Here is a 21,078-nt window from a genome sequence, read left to right as displayed (position 1 = left end):
TTTCTGTCTCTTCCTCTCCAATATTTGTATTTTCATTTTTATATAGAAAAAATAAAAAAATGGTATAAAATTTAATCTTTTACCAAAAAAAAAAAAACAAAAAAAAACCTCAATAAGAGCAATAGTTAAGCAATTTGTCCACTAGAGATCTCTCGAGGAGCCAAAAAAAAAAGTTTAAGAATTTGCAGACAGTATGGGCTGCTGCTCTGTTCTTGTCTCTTCTGGGCCTTGAAAGGATATTTTACTACTATTTATAAACCCAGAACAATACTCTGTTTCTTCTGTTCCTTAATCATTTTTTTCTTCTAATTATCATTCTTCTGGAGAAATCTCGTCTCTTTTCTCCATCGCCATGGCTCTCTCAACTCCTCTTTCTCAGGTTTTTTTTTAAACTTTTGCTATTAGATATGCTCGTTAACCTACCTCTTTGATTCCTGAGATTATTTTAGGATTGAATGAAAGTTTTGGTTTTTGATTTCAGATGTCCGTTGCACTTCCAACTGGAATTGATTGGTCGAGCCGATCTATGATCAAGGTGAGCAAAACCAATCTAGACTAAGATTACTCACTTTTGTTGTTTCAGATGCTTAGATGGTCCTGATTTTCTTTTGTCTTTTGGTATTTTTGGTGGGTTTAGTTCTGATGCCGACTAGTAGTGACCTTTTTTGTTTTGGTTTTAATGTCAAGACTTGTAGTGGACTTGGTACTGAAAGGTACACTCTTTAGAAGTAGAAGATGATAAAAACTAGATTTTGCAAACCAAATTGGAACCCTTTGTGGAGTTTAAAATATTTCTTTAGCATCATCTCTCATCAAGTGGAAGGAGGAAATTATAGCGTTGACCTTTTGGTTCTGTCTCAGCTGCAGAGTATAAGTTTCACTGAGAAGTCATGGGGTCCTCGGCTGAGACTAGATTCTAAATCTAGAAGCTTAAGTGTGATCAAAAGGTCCACATTATGTATTGTCACTTCAGCAAGCAAGCAGGTCCAAAGTCTTGGTTACTCCTCTAGAACTTGAAGATCCCAAAGAGACTCCGTTGAACTTGTACAGGCCTAAGGAGCCTTACACAGCAACAATTGTTTCGGTTGAAAGAATTGTTGGTCCACAAGCACCTGGCGAGACTTGCCACATTGTTATTGATCATGATGGTAATGTTCCTTACTGGGAAGGACAAAGCTACGGAGTGATTCCTCCTGTAAGTGATTTTAACTCTGACACATTGCCTTTTGCCGATAAATGAGTTGCTCCCTCGATTTGATAACACTTCTTGTTCCATTTTCTTGATTCGTAGGGCGAGAATCCCAAGAAACCTGGTGCACCTCACAACGTTCGCCTTTATTCGATTGCATCAACAAGGTATGGGGATTCTTTTGATGGGAAAACAGCTAGTCTATGTGTCCGTCGAGCTATTTACTATGATCCAGAGACAGGAATAGAAGATCCTTCCAAAGCTGGTGTATGCAGCAACTTCTTGTGCAATGCCAAACCTGGCGATCAAGTTAAAATCACCGGTAACTTTATGTGTTTTAAAGCTATAAAACCCCTTCTATTTGTTGAACATGAGGTCTAAAATGTTTGATATTGTTGACAGGTCCGTCTGGAAAGGTAATGCTGTTACCTGATGATGACCAGAAAGCTACTCACATAATGATCGCTACTGGAACTGGAGTTGCTCCATATAGAGGATACCTACGGCGTATGTTTATGGAGAACGTTCCTAATTTCAAGTTTGATGGACTCTCGTGGCTATTCCTTGGTGTGGCTAACTCAGACAGTCTTCTCTATGATGAAGAATTTTCCGGATACCTCAAGGACTATCCAAAGAACTTCAGGTATGACAAAGCGCTGAGCAGAGAAGAGAAGAACAAGAAAGGAGGGAAGATGTATGTGCAGGACAAGATTGAAGAATACAGCGACGAGATCTTCAAACTTCTGGACAATGGAGCTCATATTTACTTTTGCGGGCTTAAAGGAATGATGTCTGGGATTCAAGATACGCTTAAGAGGGTCGCTGAAGAGCGAGGCGAAAGCTGGGAGCAGAAACTTACTCAGCTCAGGAAGAACAAGCAGTGGCATGTTGAAGTGTATTGAGTTAATAGTTTTGTTTGCGGTTTATAACATTTCTGCAACTGAATAATCGTGTCAATTAATGAACACAGGGTAAGTAAACTACAACGCTGCAGCAGATGGAACAATCAAAAAAGCCAATTAATGAACACTTGTGGACTCTATAGACCGGCCCGCTCACAGTCCGTTAGGACATGGCCTTACGGCCCATGTACTGTCCGCGCGTGTACGGTCCATCGGCCATTGCTTTACGGCCCATGGCCTATTCTATGTACTCGCTTGGTTTATGGGCTTTAGCCTTTGTACTCCTCTTATATATACTTGTAAACCTCGACATTCAGCAATAAGACTAAGAGATTTCGCTTCCTAAATCCTCTAGTTTACAACACGTTATCAGCACGATAGCCTCTAACCCTAAAACCCTAAAAGCAGCCGCCGCTTCCTAAACCCTAAAACCCTAAGGCAGCCGCCGATCTTCTTCTCTCTTTCACAAACCCTAAACCGCTTTCGTTCTTGCTTCTATCCGAGACCAAACACCTTTCTGTTCGAAGATCCCCTTGTTCACGAGCATACCTTAAGCTCGTGATCAAGCTTCTATCGACAACTTGATCGAGGTTCGTGGTCCGTGTTCGGGGGTGAGTTTGTGTGTTCGTGGTACGTGATTCCGGACGAGAAAAGTACAAAGGAGCGGTTCGTGGGAAGCTGTTCGTGGTTCGCGGTAGCTGTTCGCGGAAGCTGTTCGTTGTTCTGTTCGTGATCCGGTTCGTGGTTCTCTTCGTGGTCCTGTTCGTGGTCCGTGAGCGAGAGAGAGGTAAAACCGAGGTCTGTTAGCTCCCGGTCCATATCCAGTCAGATCCAAATCGGTGAAAGGTAAAAATATGGTCGAACCCTCTTAAAACCCTATGATCCGAATTTGGACTTAAACATACAGAACCCTAAAACAAACAAGTACACAACCAACAAAGTTTAAGATCTCTAAAACCTAAAACTTAAAAATCGGTTGGTGTATAGGTTGTTAGATTTCTTGAGAATTAAAACCAATTATATTATGAATTAAATTTGGTTGTTTGTTGCTTGTTGTGATGCATAAGAACCTAGAAATATTTTGTTGTTTAAAGATGTTCTAGGATATTAAAAACTGGATCATTCATGCATCATATTGAAATCGGATCATGTATAAGATAGGATCTATTTAAGCATAACTTGTTCATGTAAATGTCGGCTGCATGAATTATGTTCTAGGATTGTTAAAACTTAAAACCGATTTTGATAATCTTGTGTTAAGGGTGAATCCGATTAAGCTTTTAGTAAAATTGTTAATTTTCTAAAACTAAAACTTTTGAAATCGGAAATTAAAACATTGGTTAGGATAAATACCTAATTAATTTAGTAATTATCTAAAACACCCTAAAAACAATATTTACTAAATCCTAGATTAAAAGGAAATTTAAGAAAAAGGAAATTCTATCTAGAAATAAGGAAATTGTTGCATGCATACATATTTGATTTTGTTGTCTTTGCATGCATGATTTTAAACCAACGAAATCTATAATAGGCAAGGCATGTTTCGGTCTCAAATACCGCATGGCCTAAGGCATGTTTCGGTCTCAAATACCGCATGACCTAAATAAATATTTGTTGCATGATTCGATCTCAAATATCACATGCTAACTATCGGTTGTCTATCTTATATGCAGATGGCAAATCTCAAAAGCCTAGACTATCCCATCTTGCAAGCTTCTGGAAAGAACTACTTGGAATGGGTGAAAGACACCGAAATCCACCTAAGGTCAAATGGCCATCTGGTTGCATTGATGAGGAAGTTGAGAGCACTGATAAGAAAAAAGAACAAGTGTCTCCAACATATGCACCATCACATTGCGGAGAGTCTCAAAAGTCAGTACCTCTTCATAGACAATCCACTCGCCCTTTGGACACAGCTTAAACGCCGTTACGGGCACCAAAAGACAGTGCTCCTTCCAAAGGCCGAGTTTGATTGGAAGAACCTAAGGATCCAGGATTACAAATCCGTGGAGGAGTATAACTCTGAGCTTTTTAGGATTGTCTCACTCCTTAGGTTATGTGGAAAAGAGGTGACTGAAAGGGAGCTGATAGAAAAGACTTTGTCTACTTTCAGCCCTAACAATAGAGTTCTTCAGCAACAGTATCGGCATCAAGGCTTTGCCGATTATGGTGCACTCATTGAATGTTTACTGCTAGCTGAGCAGAATGATGAGTTGCTGCTGATGAACAGTGCTATGAGACCTCCCGGTACAGCCCCATTATCGGAAGCAAATAAGGTTGATTTGGGAAAGAAAACTACAGTAGAGTCTAAGGAGCCAAAAGTGCCCCATGAGACCAACTACGTCCACAGACAAAGACACTACGGCCAAGGCCGTGGTGGCAGAGGACGTGGTGGCCGTGGCGGCCATGGCGGACAGGCCGGCCGAGGAGGCCGTGGACGTGGTGGTAAGGGCCGTATGTCCTTTAACCCACACACCAAGGTCAAATCGGTCTGCCACAGATGTGGTATGTCAAACCACTGGTCCAAGACTTGTAGAACTCCCAAACACCTCATTGATGCATACCAAGAAGTTCTAAAGAAAAATCTGGAAGCCAACTATGCGTACATCGATGATGAAGGAGACTTCGATCATGAGAATGACGACTTGCTAGAGACTTCCGATTGCCTTCATATGGATGATTGATTTTCGTTTTATTTTGGTTTAATTTCAATGCTTTTATGCTTTATTTTCCTTTATTGTATTGGATGATTATTTTGATTTAAATGCAATGGTTCTTTTATTTTATAATTGTCTTATTAAAATACAAAATTATGTCCTATTTATAGAAATGGCCAAGGACATGAGTGAACTAGTGGTGGACAGTGGATCCAGCCACACTATACTAAGAGACAAAAGATATATCATAAATCTTAAAATGAAAAGTGCAAATGTTAGTACAATTGCGGGTATAGCCAACATGATAGAAGGCTACGACCATGCTCACGTTTTGTTGCCTAACGGCACACACATTGAACTAAGTGATGCCCTATACTCACCCAGCTCTAAGAGAAACTTATTGAGCTTTAAAGATATAAGATTAAATGGTTATCATGTTGAAACCAAGGGTGAAGGAACTAAAGAATTCCTATACATTACAGAAAATGTAAATGGCCAAAAGAAGGTCCTAGAGACTATACCTGCACTAGCCACTGGTTTATACCATGCTAAGATAAACATGATAGAAGCTAACATGGCTAAGCACAAAATGTTCACTGAAAAATTCACTCTATGGCATGACCGGTTAGGCCACCCGGGTTCGAACATGATGCGTAAAGTGATTAAGAGTTCGAATGGGCACAACCTTAAAGAGAAAAAGGTTTTCCCTAAAAATCTCAATTGTGTAGCATGTGCACAAGGGAAACTAATCACAAGACCGTCACGAGTAAAAGTCACAAAAGAGACTTTACATTTTCTGGAAAGGATACAAGGTGATATATGTGGACCAATACACCCACCATGTGGGTCGTTTAGATATTTTATGGTTATGATCGATGCATCAACCAGATGGTCTCACGTTTGCTTGTTATCCACAAGGAACCTAGCATTTGCTAGGCTGTTGGCTCAAATCATAAGATTAAGAGCACACTTTCCAGATTTTCCACTTAAGACTATACGTCTAGATAATGCTGGTGAATTTACATCCCAAGCGTTTAATGATTACTGTATGTCCATGGGGGTGAGTGTGGAACATCCTGTGGCACATGTCCATACACAAAACGGATTAGCTGAATCCTTCATTAAACGTATACAATTAATAGCTCGACCATTGTTAATGAGATCGAAGCTTCCTGTGTCGGCTTGGGGACATGCAGTCTTACATGCAGCAGAACTCATACGCATCAGGCCATCTAGTGAACACATATATTCACCATCCCAACTATTATCGGGTCAAGAGCCAGACTTATCCCATCTCAAAACATTTGGTTGTGCCGTTTATACACCCGTTGCTCCACCACAGAGAACTAAGATGGGACCTCAAAGGAGGATGGGAATATATGTGGGATATGAGTCTCCCACCATTATAAAGTATCTTGAGCCATTGACAGGAGATCTATTTAAGGCCAGATACGCGGTCTGTCAATTCGTTGAGTCTGAATTCCCTACGATAGGTGGTGAGACCGGCAAGCTGGTCAAGGAATTAACATGGAATCAAACATCCTTAAATTGGCAAGATCCTCGAACTCTAGCATGTGATGCAGAGGTTCAAAAGATTATACATTTACAACAGCTAGCTAATCAATTGCCAGATTCCTTTGCTGACCCAAAGAGAGTAACAAAATTGTACATACCAGCTTGCAATGCACCAGTACGTATTGATGTTCAGAAGGAACACAATAAACAAGTTGCTACAGAGTCTAAACCACGTTTGAAACGAGGTAGACCGTTAGGTTCCAAAGATAAAAATCCTCGAAAGTCTAAAGGTGCAAAACAGACCGAGGTTCAGGGAATTATAGAAAAACCAGACATGGCCGCGGAAATAATTAATGTACCAGGTGAAGTTCAGGACGCTGAACCTCAAGAACCTGAAGGAATTGATAACAATGAGGTATCAATCAATTACATAATGTCTGGAATAAAATGGAACCGGAAAAATGTCGACATTGATGAAATATTTATATACAAGGTAGCACTTGAGATAAATGAGGATCTAGAACCCACATCTATATTAGAGTGCACTCAAAGTAAAGATTGGCTTAAATGGAAAGAAGCCATTGATGTGGAGTTAAACTCTTTGAAGAAGAGAAGTGTGTTTGGTCCGATCTTAAGGACGACACCTACCATTAAACCAGTTGGACACAAGTGGGTCTTTGTAAGAAAGAGAAATGAGAAAAATGAGATAGTGAGATACAAAGCACGGCTTGTAGCACAAGGATTCTCTCAAAGACCCGGCATAGATTATAAGGAGACATACTCCCCTGTGATGGATGCAACGACTTTTAGATATCTAATAAGTGTGGCCATAAGAGAAAATTTGGATTTACGGTTAATGGATGTTGTAACTGCCTATTTATATGGTCCACTGGATAATGAGATTTATATGAGATTACCAGAGGGTATAGAACATAAAGGTAAAAGTGGTTCTCGAGACCAATACTGCATAAGGCTAGACAAATCGCTTTATGGACTGAAACAAAGTGGTCGAATGTGGTATAACCGACTAAGTGATTATTTAGCTAAGAAAGGCTATAAGAACGACCCAATCAGTCCATGTATATTCATAAAGAAGTTTGCAAACAAAGGATTTGTGATAATAGCAGTCTACGTGGATGATTTAAACATCCTCGGTACCTCTGGGGAAATCGCCCAAACTGTAGAATACCTCAAGAAAGAATTTGAGATGAAAGACCTAGGCAAAACAAAATTCTGTTTGGGATTGCAGCTTGAGTACAGAAATAATGGGATCCTTGTGCATCAAAAGGCATACACAGAAAAAGTACTCAAGAGATTTAATATGGAGCAAACTCACCCATTGACTAGCCCAATGGTTGTTAGAAGCTTAGACTTGGATAAAGATCCATTTGCTCCTAAGAAGGCCAATGAAGAAATTCTTGGACCTGAAGTGTCTTACCTCAGTGCTATAGGAGCGTTAATGTTCCTGGCTAGCCACACTAGGCCGGACATATGCTTTGCCGTGAACCTCCTAGCAAGATATAGTTCTTGTCCGACTATACGGCACTGGAATGGTACTAAACACGTCCTGCGGTACCTGCGAGGGACGGTTGATTTTGGTTTATTTTATACTAACCATAACCAAGAAGGTCTAGTTGGTTTTGCTGATGCAGGTTATCTATCCGACCCACACAACGGTAAGTCTCAAACAGGTTATGTGTTCACGCACGGTGGTACGACGATTTCTTGGCGTTCGATGAAGCAGACTCTTGTGGCCACATCGTCAAATCACGCGGAGATCCTAGCCATCCATGAGGCCAGCCGTGAGTGTGTTTGGTTGCGGTCTATGACTCAGCATATTCGGACGGATAGCGGCTTAGAAGACAGCAAGGAAGCAACCGTCATCTACGAGGACAATACGGCTTGCATCGCACAGCTCAAGGACAAATACATCAAGGGAGATCGGACGAAGCACATACTGCCGAAGTTCTTCTTCACACATGAACTACAAAAGGCCGGAGAAGTTCAAGTGGTGCAAGTACAGTCATGCGACAACTCAGCCGATCTCTTCACCAAAGCATTGCCGACATCAACGTTCAAGAAGCTCTCGCACAAGATTGGAATGCGGAGGCTTCAGGACTTGGAGTGATGTTTGGATCAGGGGGAGCAATGTGTGATGTACTCTTTTTCCTTCACCAAGGTTTTGTCCCATCGGGTTTTCCTGGTAAGGTTTTAATGAGGCAGCATCCCCTAAGCACATTGCAGCGATTCCATCCAACATGGCACGGTCATCTCGTCCATGGGGGAGTGTTGTAAAACACTTGTGGACTCTATAGACCGGCCCGCTCACAGTCCGTTAGGACATGGCCTTACGGCCCATGTACTGTCCGCGCATGTACGGCCCATCGGCCATTACTTTACGGCCCATGGCCTATTCTATGTACTCGCTTGGTTTATGGGCTTTAGCCTTTGTACTCCTCTTATATATACTTGTAAACCTCGACATTCATCAATAAGACTAAGAGATTTCGCTCCCTAAATCCTCTAGTTTACAACACTTTCCTCTAATTTCCAACTATTTTCAAGAAACAAAATAAGCTAATTTGTTTCCTTTGTAGCCTGATTTTACCAGTGGCAGGCACTCTTCTTAACGTTCCTTCCGGGTTTGCCTCCGCGCTTCCTAGCATCACTCTTCATCCTCCTATCCACTCTCTTTGGACCTTTTCCAACCTTAACCCCAACTCCTTCAACCAGTTCTTTCTTAGGCTTTCTTGTATAGCTTATCTATCATCTTGTCTTTTGAACAGTTTGATGTATCCGCGGTGTCAAATATTGTGTTTTCCTTCTTCCTCACTTAGGAAGAGTGGAAGAAACTTGGCATACATAAAGACAACATATATATGACATAACAAGCTTTGTAAGTCAGAGGCAACGAGGCCTATGCATGATTATTATTAGGTAACTACATACGTACTATATTATTTCCATGGATCATATCCATCAGTCCTACTAAATCGCAAATGAAATTGAGACAAAGAGTTATTTAATTACTACATAATTAGTGGTAAACTACTTCAATGGATCCTTGAAGCTTCATGCTTCTGCCTCTTTGATTTCAGAATCAACACTCTCCTTGGTCATCTTTTTGCTTTCAAGAAACTCAACAATACTGTTAAGCGCAACATCCGGGTTCTTGCTCACCATAAGCTGCTGTGTGATTTCAGCTGGAGTTGCTTTCACCTCATGGAACATGTTCTCAATACGCTCAACCAAAACGTGTTCTTCGATGTTGAGGTACAGTGCAGCGAGTTTCTTGAAAACGGCAGGCGTACAGTAGTCCATGAGAATATGAACATCCATCCTTCCTGGTCTCAACAATGCTGGATCGAGTTTCTCCTTGTGATTCGTGGTAAATATTATGATCCGTTCCTCTACACAGCTTGACCATAATCCGTCAACAAAGTTTAGTAGACCAGACAAAGTTACCTGATCCAAAAAAGACAAGAATGATCAGAACACAAAAACAGAGAAATTAAGCCGAGAGATAAAGTAGTTTAGTGTACACTCCATGGAACCTGGGGATCCTTCTTCTTCTTCTTCTTCTTCTTCTTCTTCTTCTTCTTCTTCTTCTTCTTCTTCTTCTTCTTCTTCTTCTTCTTCTTCTTCTTCTTCTTCTTCTTCTTCTTCTTCTTCTTCTTCTTCTTCTTCTTCTTCTTCTTCTTCTTCTTCTTCTTCTTCTTCTTCTTCTTCATATCCTGAATATTCTCTGTCATCTTCTCTATCCTCGTTTCTAGCATCTGCTCCAGCACAATCAAGATCTTCTATGAGAAGAATGGAACGGTTCTGAGTCATAGTGAGAATCTGTCTAAGCATTTCATCATCCTCAACACTCTGAATCTGAAGATCATAGACATTAAAGTTCATGTAGTTAGCAATTGCAGCAACAAGCGACGATTTCCCGGTTCCAGGTGGACCGTAAAGAAGATAACCACGTTTCCAAGCTCGTCCTACGGTTTTGAAGAAGTCTTTCCCACTGGAGAAAGCGTCTAGGTCACGGATCAATGTGTTCTTGAGCTCAGGTTCCATTGCTAGGGTTTCAAATGTCGTGTGATGTTGAAAAATTGCTGATTCCCATGTGTAACGTTTTGAATTGTAGGTGTAGATATTGAGATTATCTCTGTGTGTCAGTATCTTCACCGATGACTTGGCAATATATGAGAAGTAATCCGACATAATCTTGTCTCTAAACTCCTTCTTACACGTCAAATGAAAGTACCTGAAACCCCAAATAAAACATCAGTTACAAACTTACAATTACCAAACACAAAACAGTCAGAATACGAAGCATACAGAAAGTACTTACACTCAGGTTAGAGGACTACAATTGAAAAAGGAAAAAATAAAATTATAAAGTTAGGGATCTGTATTGAGAATTTAATGTCTAAATTACTAGCTAATTACATAGTAAGCGTAATTAGGCACACACAAAAAAACCAAATTTTTAAGGGTTACTTATGAGAAAAGTTACCGTATCTGTTTACTCTGGAAAGAATTAGTGTCAGGGTCTTTCTCAGAGTGAAGAGTCCATTCAAGAGGAATCCCTTCGAATTCATCGGTGATTTTGGCTTTTACGGGTATTCCAAATTTGGGTTTAGCCATCGGATTATTGAGGTTTTTGGAACTGACGAGGAGACCCCCGGTGGAGATTCTTGTGAGAAGGGTCGGCAAGTAGACTTGGGCAGCACGGAACATCTGATTCGGGACGAAGTCGCTCTGTTCTTCGATGATGAACGTGAAATTGGGGTTGAAATAAGAAGAGAAGTAATCTGTGAATTTGGAGACGATAAAGTCACGGATCTTGGTGGGAATGATCTTACGGAGAATGGTTTTGAAGAGCATCGTGAAGGCGGAGAGAGATGTGTAGATCGAGAAAATTGCAGAGAGGGAAGGGATTTTAGTAGAGAAACTCGACGCCATTGTTATCAGTTCTCAGGTGGTGAAATGAAGATGATGGTGTGGATGATTAAGCAAGTGAGTGGTGACTGTGTGTATTTATAAAGAGAGAAGAGAAAACTTCAGGGGCAAGTTTTCGAGTTACTGTTCTTAGTAACGGGGAGGAAGCTTACAGAGTAACTTCGTGCTTTCCTCTTATGGAATGAGATGTTTTGTTGGTAAAGCTTACAAAAAGGGATACATATTAAGAAACGCGTTTTCATAATTTTATAAACGATTAATCAAAATTGAAAAGGGTTACTATATACAGAAACAGCTGTACTTAGGGCTCTTAATTTAACTACGACGCTGCAAACAGAAGTGTATTTACTTACCAGCAAGAGCCCCACCAACATGTGAGCTTGTCTTCAACTGAAAATATGTAACCAAGACGAACCTGTGAATCCCGAAGCTGATTTTGTGTCAATGATGTTTTAAGCCTTAGTATGTTTTAATCGCTCTGGTTCATTTATGTTTCATCATCTGAACTGTGAAGGGCTTTTGGATTCATAGAATTGCTTCTTCTTCTCTTTTTTTTTTTCCTTTTCTAACGGCTAAAAAGAGTGAGAGTTAAGTATGTATGGTAGCACCTAAATGGATTATGATTCTTTTTTTGTTGCAATTTTTTTTTTAATGTCATTTATCCAATATAATTTTACAAATCGTTTCGATCATGGGATATTTTTTTTTTTGGTAGAAACGATCATGGGGTATTGAATCCTAATTTCTTGCCACTACATTTCAGCATTAAAAGTAAAATAAAAAAGGTAAGTAAATAAAAGCTTTTTCTACGCCAACAACAAAATTATATTATAGCATCTTATTATTATAAGAAAATACATGAAAAAGAAATAAATGACGGCATAATTAATAATTAAACCATAATTAATATTTTTTTTTTTGAATTTAATGTTAAATTATATTTAAAAGAAAAATAAAACGGTTTTACAACTTGTGCAACATAGTTTGAAGAATAGATGTGTTGAAAATATTAGAATAGATAAGAGGTGTTAGGCTCTAGATTGCATCCAGAATTGAAACCCTTCATCATATCGCCGATCCCCCATTAAACCGATGGCAAGAAGCTGGTCTCTGACCTGCCTATCAACCCACGCAATGATGGTGTCCGCAGGCTTCAGTGGCTCACCATGCCTACGACCATTTCTTTCCCTCCAGACCGTATAAACAACTACTTGGAATAAGTAGCGGATTAGAAAACCTTCCACCAGCTGAAGATTCGAGGTAGATATGTGAGCAAGGAGGGACCAATCCATGGTATAGAAGGTCTGCAGCAGGCCTTTAGCGAGAGCAGACCACACAGTCGAGACAAACGGACAAGCAAAGAAGAGATGATCCCGTGTTTCTAAAGTAAGCTGACAGAAAACACAAAGTCCCGCTGCTTGCCCATTCCACGCAACCATACCAGCACCAGTTGACAACCGATCCAGAACCGCCAGCCAGACACAAAATGAGTACTTAGGCGTTGCATGACCAAACCATATTCCCATAATTAATATTAAACCCTAAATGACGGCATAATTAGGGTTCCAAGGTTAGCCATATGTTCGTCTCTTCAGAATGTGAGTAGCATCCATCGGATGATATTTGGGTAATTTTCAGTCTCTGTATTATGGGGTTTTACTTAGATTGGATTCCTCTGTTTTCTTTCTTATAAACCGCACTGCTACTAAGGAAAGCATCAAACTTTGAATTTCATAAGCTTTTTAGTTTTTCTTTTTGAATATTTTTCGTGTTGTTTCTCAAGATTATACAGATTTGAAAATGTAATAATTTGAATCCAGGTCTCCTCATTGCTGATTTGGGTTTTTTTATTTCTCTGTGTTGACAGAAAAAAAAAAAAAAAATCACTAGATTGATTGAAAATACTATGGACAGGATCAGTTTCTTGCCGGATGATTTCTTGTTGCATATACTTTCATTGCTTACCACAAAAGATGTCTTGAAGACAAGTCTTTTGTCGAAACGTTGGCGGAATCTTTGGAAGTTGGTTCATGAACTCGAGTACATCGATTATACTAAGAACGTTGCTGATCATGCGAGGTTTCTGCTGTTTGTGGACAGGTCTTTGCTATTAAACACGGCTCCAATCTTAGAGAGTTTATCTTTCAAGTTCGATAGGCAATGCAATGACGTAGATATCGGATTTTGGGTTAGAATTGCGGTGGAACGAGGTTTACGCCATTTCGATTATTATCCATACGTTCTTCAGCAGCCTAGCAAATTACCTCAAAGTTTGTTTACTTGCGGAACACTCATGGTACTCAAACTCACCAATGTGTCACTTGCGGATGTTAAGTTCCCTGTTAGTTTCCCGTTACTCAAAGTATTGCACCTTCGTTGGGTGATTTACTTTGACGATGAAACCCCTCAGAAGCTTTTATCAAGCTGCCTTATTCTTCAAGAGTTGGTGGTGGATCGTCAAAGGAATGATAACGTAACAACCTTTCCTATCACGTTGCCTTTACTACAAAAGTTAATCTACATTGGAGAATCTAATGACGAGATGTTTGAGTTGAATGCTCCTTCTTTGAAGTGCTTAGAGATTAAAGATGTCGGTTACGATTGTATGATTGAGAAAATGCCTGAGATCGTGTCTGCAAATGTGGAGGTTATCTACTCTGATACCGATGACATGCTTGATTCTCTTACATCACTCAAACGCCTCTCGATATGTTTACCCTCAGAGGTAGATTACTAAACACTATTTTGGAAGTAGCTAGAAAACCAAATTACATAGTTTTTTTTTTTTTTTTTTTAATTAGTCTTTATGATTCTATTTGCAGTCGCCATTTCCTACTGGTAAAATATTCCATCAGCTTGTAGACTTGGAGTTTTGCACATGTGATTCAGAATGGGATCTACTTCTGTCTTTTCTCACACATTCTCCAAAACTACGAGCTCTCAAACTCAGTGAGGTAAAACTTTTCGGGCTTCGCTTGTTTTTTTTCAGTCTCATCTCTAATCTTTTTAGTACTGGTCTAATGATATATATATATATCCTCATCAGAGACATGGCTGTTTTTTTGGAGAACGAGCGTTACATTGGGATGAGCCAAGTTCTGTTCCTGAAACGTTGCTGTCTGGACTTGAAACTTTGGAGTGGAGAAACTACAGAGGATGGAATGTCGAGAAAGAACTCGCAACGTTTATCTTGAAACATTCTTGTCGTTTAAAGAAAGCGATTTTCTCACCAGAAGTCACCAATTTGGAGAAGAAACATGGAATTCTCATAGAGTTGGCTCTTTTGTCCAGAGGTTCAACGACGTGTCAGCTCGTCTTTGGCTAAAAATTCTGAAACCAGCTGCTTCAGAAGCAGTTCGATAAAACAGTTGCTCTAAACCTGTTTTGTTGCATCTCTTTAAGTACCCTCTGCTCTGTTTCTCTACATGGTCAAGCCTTTTCTTCTTTGTTGACTTTAGCCTTTATTTACTTTTAGTGCTAAAATGATTTTACCAAGGGATCACATGGTTAAGTTGATAGAATCTCGTAGGATCCAACTCAAATACTGAATCAAAATTCAATTAACTCTTCACCAACGATTACAAAACTAAGAGAAACGTAATGGATGAACAAATACTCAATCTAAGAAGTGATGATCAACATTGATCATCCCCAAGCACATCGCAAGGGTCTCAAGCACATCGCAAGAGGTTTTACAACTCAGATTAAGCATGAATCCGAAATGAGCTTGACGAGTCTCTCTTATACTCGTTTCTCAATCTTCAACGGCAAGCCTCTGGTTCTCTCCAAGTCTTTCCCTTCGGCAAAGCCTCTGTTTCTCCGCAGTCTTTCCCTTTCTCATTGATACAACGAACCACATTATCAACAAACTTGAATCCTCGTGATTGGCATTGTACAATCGTATCATAAGTCTTTGTCTCTTTTTTAGTCATCGTGAATTTTATCGATATAACTATAGTGGAATACATGATATGATTGATGTGATGATACAAAATCTCACGTATTATCAACTTTAAAAATTTGCTAAAGCCTCTAGAGTCAAGCTTATCTAATCTCATCATTAGGTCACAGTTGACCATTTGAAGAAAGTTCAGGCATCAACTTCAGAGTTATATCGCTGTAGGGTTGGCCTTGCTTCAAATCTATAAGTCCTCTAGACTTCAGTACCTATATAACAAAACAACCCATCTCAGTTAGAGTTAATGTATAGAGAGAGAGACAAAACGACCAACTCTGTATTGAGAATCAATTACCAGTGTCTCGTAGAACATTCGAGCAGCTATCGACCTTGTCTTTCCTACCAAGATCTTGTTCAAACTTAGATCTCCAGATGAATGGCTTGAAGAGGGACTACTTGAAGAACGTTCTTTAATATACTTAGCCACGTCTCTGCAATTAATGTTCAATTAATACGTTATAAGTTAGTAGAGATATAATAAGGCTCTTAAAAGCTACATGGTTTTTTTCTGAATCTTTATACCTTGTTCTTCCTGACAAACCATCAGAATCTTGTGTACTCGGTGATCTTACTGGGGTATTGCCACCTAACTCCAGGAAATAAAGTTCCTGTATGGCACAGCCAGATGGTATATGCTATCAATGTTAGCACAGGGACAAGCATGGTAAAGAACAAAACCCACGAAAAATGTGAAAGCAAACCTCGTCAGTCATTTCAGAAATCGCAGAAACCCCCGGGTCCTTTTGTCCAGGCAGATCATTTGGCTCTGTTCTGTAAGATCTTGTCTCCCAAGGTCCCGGTTGAGTGGTGAAGTCATCACTTCTGTAAGGTGAACAAGATCTTGGAGGTGGTGATGGCATGTACTCAGGTATGTTTAGTCTAGGTAGATCCTCTGGATTTTTGGAACTTGAACGCTTTGTTCTATAAGATCCTGTCTCCCAAGTTTCAGGCTGAGTGGTGAAGTCATCACTTCTATAAGGTGAAGGTCTTGTAGGTGGTGACGGCATGTAGTTAGGGAAACCACCATCCCTGAAACGTTCGATTTCCATGTGTCATCATTATTAAATGACTGAGGAGATTGTGATTCTGCCGCTAGCAGACTTTTCATGCACGGAATGAGGACCTGCAACACCTTGGACATCTTCAGTTTGTTGACCTGGAGACCGCTGAACTGTATTGTCTAGTTTCGTAGTATCAGGAACTGTGGCACTGGAGAGGCCGGGTTAATTTCTGTTTCAGCTTCTCGAGTAGGTGATGATGCAGGTTGTGGACAAGTTTCATCAGTAACAGCAAGATATATATGGTTTTGAAGCTACATAGTCCTTATCAAAGAGACTACGTAAAAAAATTGAGAAGCCTGCAGACAAACATATAGAGGAGTCAATACTCATTCTTCAAAAACAAAGGACAAAGGGCAAAAAAAAGGTAAACCCAAAATGAAAGAGTCACTTGGAAATTACCAGTAAACAAGGGCTCATTGAAAAGTTGATCCTTCTTTGATTGGTTATCCAGTCTCCATAAACCTACTCTAGATGAAGGCAACTTCTTTCTCTTACGAACAGTATTGCTAGGATCTTCAAGCCTTTTTTTCATGATCCTGTCCAAATTCATTGATCAGTACGTATGCAACATGTAATGAAATAATCAAAGTCACAAGAAGCAATGGGAAAGTTATTACTTGTTAGATAATAATACTGTGTCCTTATCATAGTGCTTCCTCTTCCTCTTCCTTGGTCTTGTTTGTGGTGGTGGAGGAGGAGTAGTTGGATGAAGAACCAGCTCAGGTGATGGATGCACTTAACATCAAAACAAAACCAAAATTTAAATAAGATGATGGTTAAGCATAAAATTGTTAGACTAAGCTGATTACTCACCAAAATTTGCACGTTCTTCCTCAGAACCAGCAGAACATGGAGATCCTAAGCGAAGCTCAAATGTCGAATGCCCTCTAGAGTCTAACACTTCTTCATCAATACTAGGGATAGCGGGTTCCTTATCCTTCAAATTTTCATCTAAAGATTCAGTAAGCTCAACTCTGACATTATGTTGTTGCGGATTATATGACGGATGGGACACAGGAGAACTGGTATTTTCTCAATCTCGGGAACACTTCCAGGAGAACTGGTATTGTTTCTCTCAGTAGTGGGATTGAGAGGTTCACTCAAGTTACTTGGTCTATAGGTTCCAGTATCTAGAGCAACATTGAACTTTCCTAGTTCATTGTTTGGTCCTGCCTCATAATCCATTTCAACATCAGTTTCTCCAAGATTCTCACTCACAGGTACTGTGACTTGGCTGGTTAATTCATACAAAGAGGTGACCACATCAAAAAGGCATATACTTGCACAGATAAGGAAGATAATGAAATAGGTGTAGTAGAGGAGCCTCACTCGACATCCATCTGGGTAGATTCTGGAATGATGTCCTGTAAGAAGTTAGACATACAAACTTTCCTTCAATAACATGTTCTTTGAGACATGAAAACTGGGCAGAATCAACTTCAAAGTCACACAAGCAGGAATCTTACCTCGTCAAATGTTATAGCAGCATAAGGATCAACGCCTGTCGGAATTTGATCTGCAAAATCAACATCACCTTCATAATTAATAATCATGGTATGATGCAATCTTCAACAAAAAAAACAAAAAAAATACAAAAAGGTGTAAAATGGTACCTTCCTCACTGAAAAAATGGTTATCGAACTCCCTAGAATTCACAAGGAAAAAAAAAACGTTAAGATCCCTCAAGCTTCGTAAGAAGTTAAGAGCAAATGAAACTCGAATAAACAGTGAAAGAAGATGGATACATGTCGACTGTGCCATCTTCCAAATTAAGTGTTTGAGGAAAAGTAATCAACTCAACGAGTGCCTTTCTCTTATCCTCTGGCAAGTCAACTTGTGGAATAGTAAGAGCCTTCTCCAACTGTTTACGAAGTTCCTTATAATCATTGCACAGACGTTTAAGTTTCTTTAAATATATTCGCACTACACCAACTCGAATGACACCTAACATTGTGGCTGATATTGGTAGTAGTAACCGATCAGAATCCATTATAAGATCTGCAAATACAGTTACATAATCCTCAAATTTACAAATAAAGTAACAGTTCATGCATATACTCAAAGCGAAATGATGAGAATCTCAAATCACTAGAATTGTATTATTGGCACTTTTACATATGATTTGACTAGTTATGAAAAAAAAAATACTAACTTTTGGATCATAAAAAGCGAAGAAAAAAAACAAGAGGAAATACGAACCAACTGTTTCGGATATGTTCATGTCAATGTATTTACACTTCTTGAGGCGTAGGCTATCGTCTGGCTCTGGCACGTGAGCGGCGAGCCACGCCATCATCACTGAACTACCTGGAGGCTCACGACAAGCCCTATTATGCGGATTAAACATTTGTTCTTCTGTTTTCGCGATCCAAATTTGAAACGAACTCTAAACAACAAATCGAAAGATCTGATGAGGTCGAAGTTGAAGTAATCGTGAAACTAAAAAGCAAAAAAAAAAAAAAAACCTTACCCTAACGTTGTTGAAGACTGTGTTTTGGCTGTATGCTTGAGAAACGAAATCAATATCGAATACAGGGGACGAAGAAGGTTTTAGGGTTTTATGTGATTTTGGAGAGCAAGTAAGTGATTTTTAATAAAAACATTCAGTGGCGCTAAATCGAATAACCAATAGGAAGAAAGAAAAAAGTTGCGTTTGACTAAAATACCCTACTACTCTTCTCTATATATTGACGATATTAAGGGTACACCCGTAATACATTCGAATATTTGCTTTTTGAGAATTTTATGGATTAGTAAATATCATTTATAGTGAGATACTCAAATCTTTTCATTCATAATTTGGTTCAATATATGAACTTCTGAGGAGTTTCTGAAACCAAGCTTGCAGATTACATCGATAAAGAGCTACTTAAGTACTATTAGTCAGTAACTATAAGTACACCTACTTCCACGGATCCTTGAGTTGAAGTCTCATGCTTCTGCTTCTTTGATTTCAGAGTTTACGGTATCCTCTTTAGTCAACTTCTTGGTTTCAAGAAACTCAACAAGAACCTTAAGCGTAACATACGGATTATTGCTCACCATAAGCTGTTCGGTGATCTCAGCTGGGGTTTCTTTCACCTCAAGCAGCAACTTCTCAATGGCCTCAAACGAAACGCGCGTGTTCTTCGATGTTGAGATACAGTGCAACCAGTTTCTTGAAAACAGTTAGTGCAACCATGAGAATATGAACATCCATCCTTCCTGGTCTCAACAATGCGGGATCGAGCTTCTCCTTGTGATTCGTTGTGAATACTATGATTCGTTCCTCTACACAGCTTGACCATAACCCGTCTACAAAGTTACTCTAACAATAACAACAAAAACAGAATCAGAACACAACAGTTCAGATATTGATGAATCTTCTTACTTAAAATACTCAATACCACCTTAGGATCCTCGTCCTTCTTCTTCTTGTTCTGACTCTTGCCAGGTTCACCATCATCTTTATTTTCATTTCTACAAGAAGCATCCGCTCCAGAACAATCAAGATCTTCGATGAGAAGGATGGAGCGGTTCTCGGTTGAAGTAAGAATCTGTCTAAGCATAGCATCACCTTTGTCACTCTGAATCTGAAGATCATAGATACTATAGTTCATGTGATTAGCAATCGCAGCAACAAGCGATGATTTCCCTGTTCCAGGCGGGCCGTAAAGAAGATAACCGCGTTTCCAAGCTCGTCCCACGGTTTTGAAGTAGTCTTTTCTTTTGGAGAAAGCGTCTAGGTCACGGATCAATGTGTTCTTGAGCTCAGGTTCCATTGCCAGTGTTTCAAACTTCGTGTGGTGTTGGAAGATCGTTGATTCCCATTCATTAAACTCTGAGTTGTAACTGTGGATCTTGAGATTGTCTCTGTTTGCCAACATCTTCGCCGATGATTCCGCAATATATGTGAAGTAATCTGACATAATCTTGTCCCTAAACTCCTTCTTACATGTCAAATGAAAGTACCTAAAACCCAAATTTAACATTAACATTATACAAGTTATGTCAAAATACAGATTAAAGTGACATAATATAAAACACAAGAAACGTAATTAAGCTCGTGAATGTAAATCCCCAAATTTTAGGTTTTCTTGTTTAACATGCTCAAATCTTTAGGGTTTTGAGGTTAAGAAGTTACCGTCTCTGTCTACTCAGGTAAGAACTAGTGTCTTTTTCAGCGTGAAGAGTTCATTCAAGATGAATCCCTTCGAACTCATCGGTGATCTTGGCATTAACTGGGATTCCGAACTTGGGTTTAGCCGTCGGATTCTTGAGGTTGCTGGAACTGACGAGGAGACTCCCGGTGGAGATTCTTGTGAGAAGGGTAGGCAAGTAGACTTGAGCTGCACCGAAGGTCTGGTTGGTAACGAAATCGCAGTGCTCCTCGATGATGAAGGTGAAGTTGGAGCTGAAATAGGAAGAAAAGTAGTCTGTGAATTTGGAGGCGATGAAGTCACGGATCTTGGCTGGTATGATCTCATATAAAATGGTTCTGAAGAGGAGAGTGAAGGCGGAGAGAGATCTGTAGATGGAGAAAATTGCAGTGAGCGAAGGGATTTTGGTAAAGAAACTAGACGCCATTGGAAATGAGGGTGGTGAATTGAAGATGATAGTGGTGATGACTGACTGATGAAGAGCAGAAGTGAGTGGGGTTTGTGTCTTTAATAAGAGAGAAGAGAAAAATTTGGGGAACAAGTTTTCATGTTACTTTAGGTAATTGGGAAAGGGAGGCTTATAGAATAAGTTGGTGCTTTCCTGTTGCAGAAAGAGATAGTAAAGAATTCAATGTTATGTAACTATTATATTAACAAAGAAAAAGATGTAATACTGTTTATGTGAGATTTTGTTATAGATATAA

At 39.5% G+C, this 21,078-nt stretch overlaps 5 protein-coding genes and 3 pseudogenes across 9 annotated transcripts; 4 read left to right on the top strand and 4 right to left on the bottom strand.

The window, feature by feature from the left end:
- The first annotated feature begins 156 nt into the window (after positions 1-156).
- Positions 157-2,438, top strand: LOC104737393 (ferredoxin--NADP reductase, root isozyme 1, chloroplastic pseudogene; annotated as a pseudogene). Of its 2 annotated transcripts, none has more exons than XR_015577444.1 (5): positions 157-379; positions 482-535; positions 862-1,195; positions 1,292-1,511; positions 1,592-2,438. The product of XR_015577444.1 is annotated as a ferredoxin--NADP reductase, root isozyme 1, chloroplastic pseudogene, transcript variant X2 (transcript). The 2 variants fall into 2 exon arrangements; XR_015577442.1 differs by having other exon boundaries at positions 263-379; positions 868-1,195.
- LOC147929929 (ferredoxin--NADP reductase, root isozyme 1, chloroplastic-like) lies at positions 353-1,609 on the top strand. Its single transcript, XM_087480795.1, has 5 exons — positions 353-379; positions 482-535; positions 974-1,195; positions 1,292-1,498; positions 1,592-1,609. The coding sequence occupies exons 1-5, from the start codon at positions 353-355 to the stop codon at positions 1,607-1,609; spliced, it is 528 nt and encodes a 175-aa protein (XP_087336921.1).
- A 1,326-nt stretch (positions 2,439-3,764) lies between the features above and the next one.
- Positions 3,765-4,775, top strand: LOC147929928 (uncharacterized). The gene is made up of 2 exons (XM_087480794.1): positions 3,765-4,057; positions 4,145-4,775. Exons 1-2 carry the CDS (start codon positions 3,765-3,767, stop codon positions 4,773-4,775), a joined length of 924 nt encoding a protein of 307 aa, XP_087336920.1.
- Positions 4,776-9,156: 4,381 nt separating this feature from the next.
- On the bottom strand, positions 9,157-11,243 carry LOC104737392 (AAA-ATPase At1g43910-like). 2 transcript variants are annotated; one of them, XM_087480864.1, is made up of 4 exons: positions 10,771-11,243; positions 10,013-10,518; positions 9,818-9,873; positions 9,157-9,728 (listed from the first exon to the last, which is right to left on the bottom strand). In XM_087480864.1, exons 1-4 carry the CDS (start codon positions 11,217-11,219, stop codon positions 9,336-9,338), a joined length of 1,404 nt encoding a protein of 467 aa, XP_087336990.1. In that variant the 5' UTR covers positions 11,220-11,243; the 3' UTR covers positions 9,157-9,335. The 2 variants fall into 2 exon arrangements, with proteins under 2 accessions (XP_087336990.1, XP_019090274.1); XM_019234729.2 differs by having other exon boundaries at positions 9,818-9,895; positions 10,038-10,518.
- A 1,001-nt stretch (positions 11,244-12,244) lies between these two features.
- Positions 12,245-12,742, bottom strand: LOC147929927 (uncharacterized). Its single transcript, XM_087480793.1, has one exon. It carries the CDS (start codon positions 12,740-12,742, stop codon positions 12,245-12,247), a length of 498 nt encoding a protein of 165 aa, XP_087336919.1.
- Positions 12,743-13,104: 362 nt separating this feature from the next.
- On the top strand, positions 13,105-14,541 carry LOC104738461 (FBD-associated F-box protein At5g56370-like). The gene is made up of 3 exons (XM_087481940.1): positions 13,105-13,941; positions 14,039-14,170; positions 14,263-14,541. Exons 1-3 carry the CDS (start codon positions 13,123-13,125, stop codon positions 14,539-14,541), a joined length of 1,230 nt encoding a protein of 409 aa, XP_087338066.1. The 5' UTR covers positions 13,105-13,122.
- A 740-nt stretch (positions 14,542-15,281) lies between these two features.
- Positions 15,282-18,528, bottom strand: LOC104738460 (sister chromatid cohesion 1 protein 3-like; annotated as a pseudogene).
- A 477-nt stretch (positions 18,529-19,005) lies between these two features.
- Positions 19,006-20,861, bottom strand: LOC104738459 (AAA-ATPase At1g43910-like; annotated as a pseudogene). Its single transcript, XR_015578345.1, has 3 exons — positions 20,359-20,861; positions 19,625-20,186; positions 19,006-19,542 (listed from the first exon to the last, which is right to left on the bottom strand). The product of XR_015578345.1 is annotated as an AAA-ATPase At1g43910-like (transcript).
- Positions 20,862-21,078: the final 217 nt, after the last annotated feature.

The sequence above is a fragment of the Camelina sativa genome, chromosome 13 (assembly GCF_030686135.1).
Source record: "Camelina sativa cultivar CO46 ecotype springtype chromosome 13, ASM3068613v1".
Classification (NCBI taxonomy): domain Eukaryota; kingdom Viridiplantae; phylum Streptophyta; class Magnoliopsida; order Brassicales; family Brassicaceae; genus Camelina; species Camelina sativa.
The sequence above is the reverse complement of the archived record's forward strand: the minus strand, read 5'-3'. Positions and strand labels throughout refer to the sequence as shown.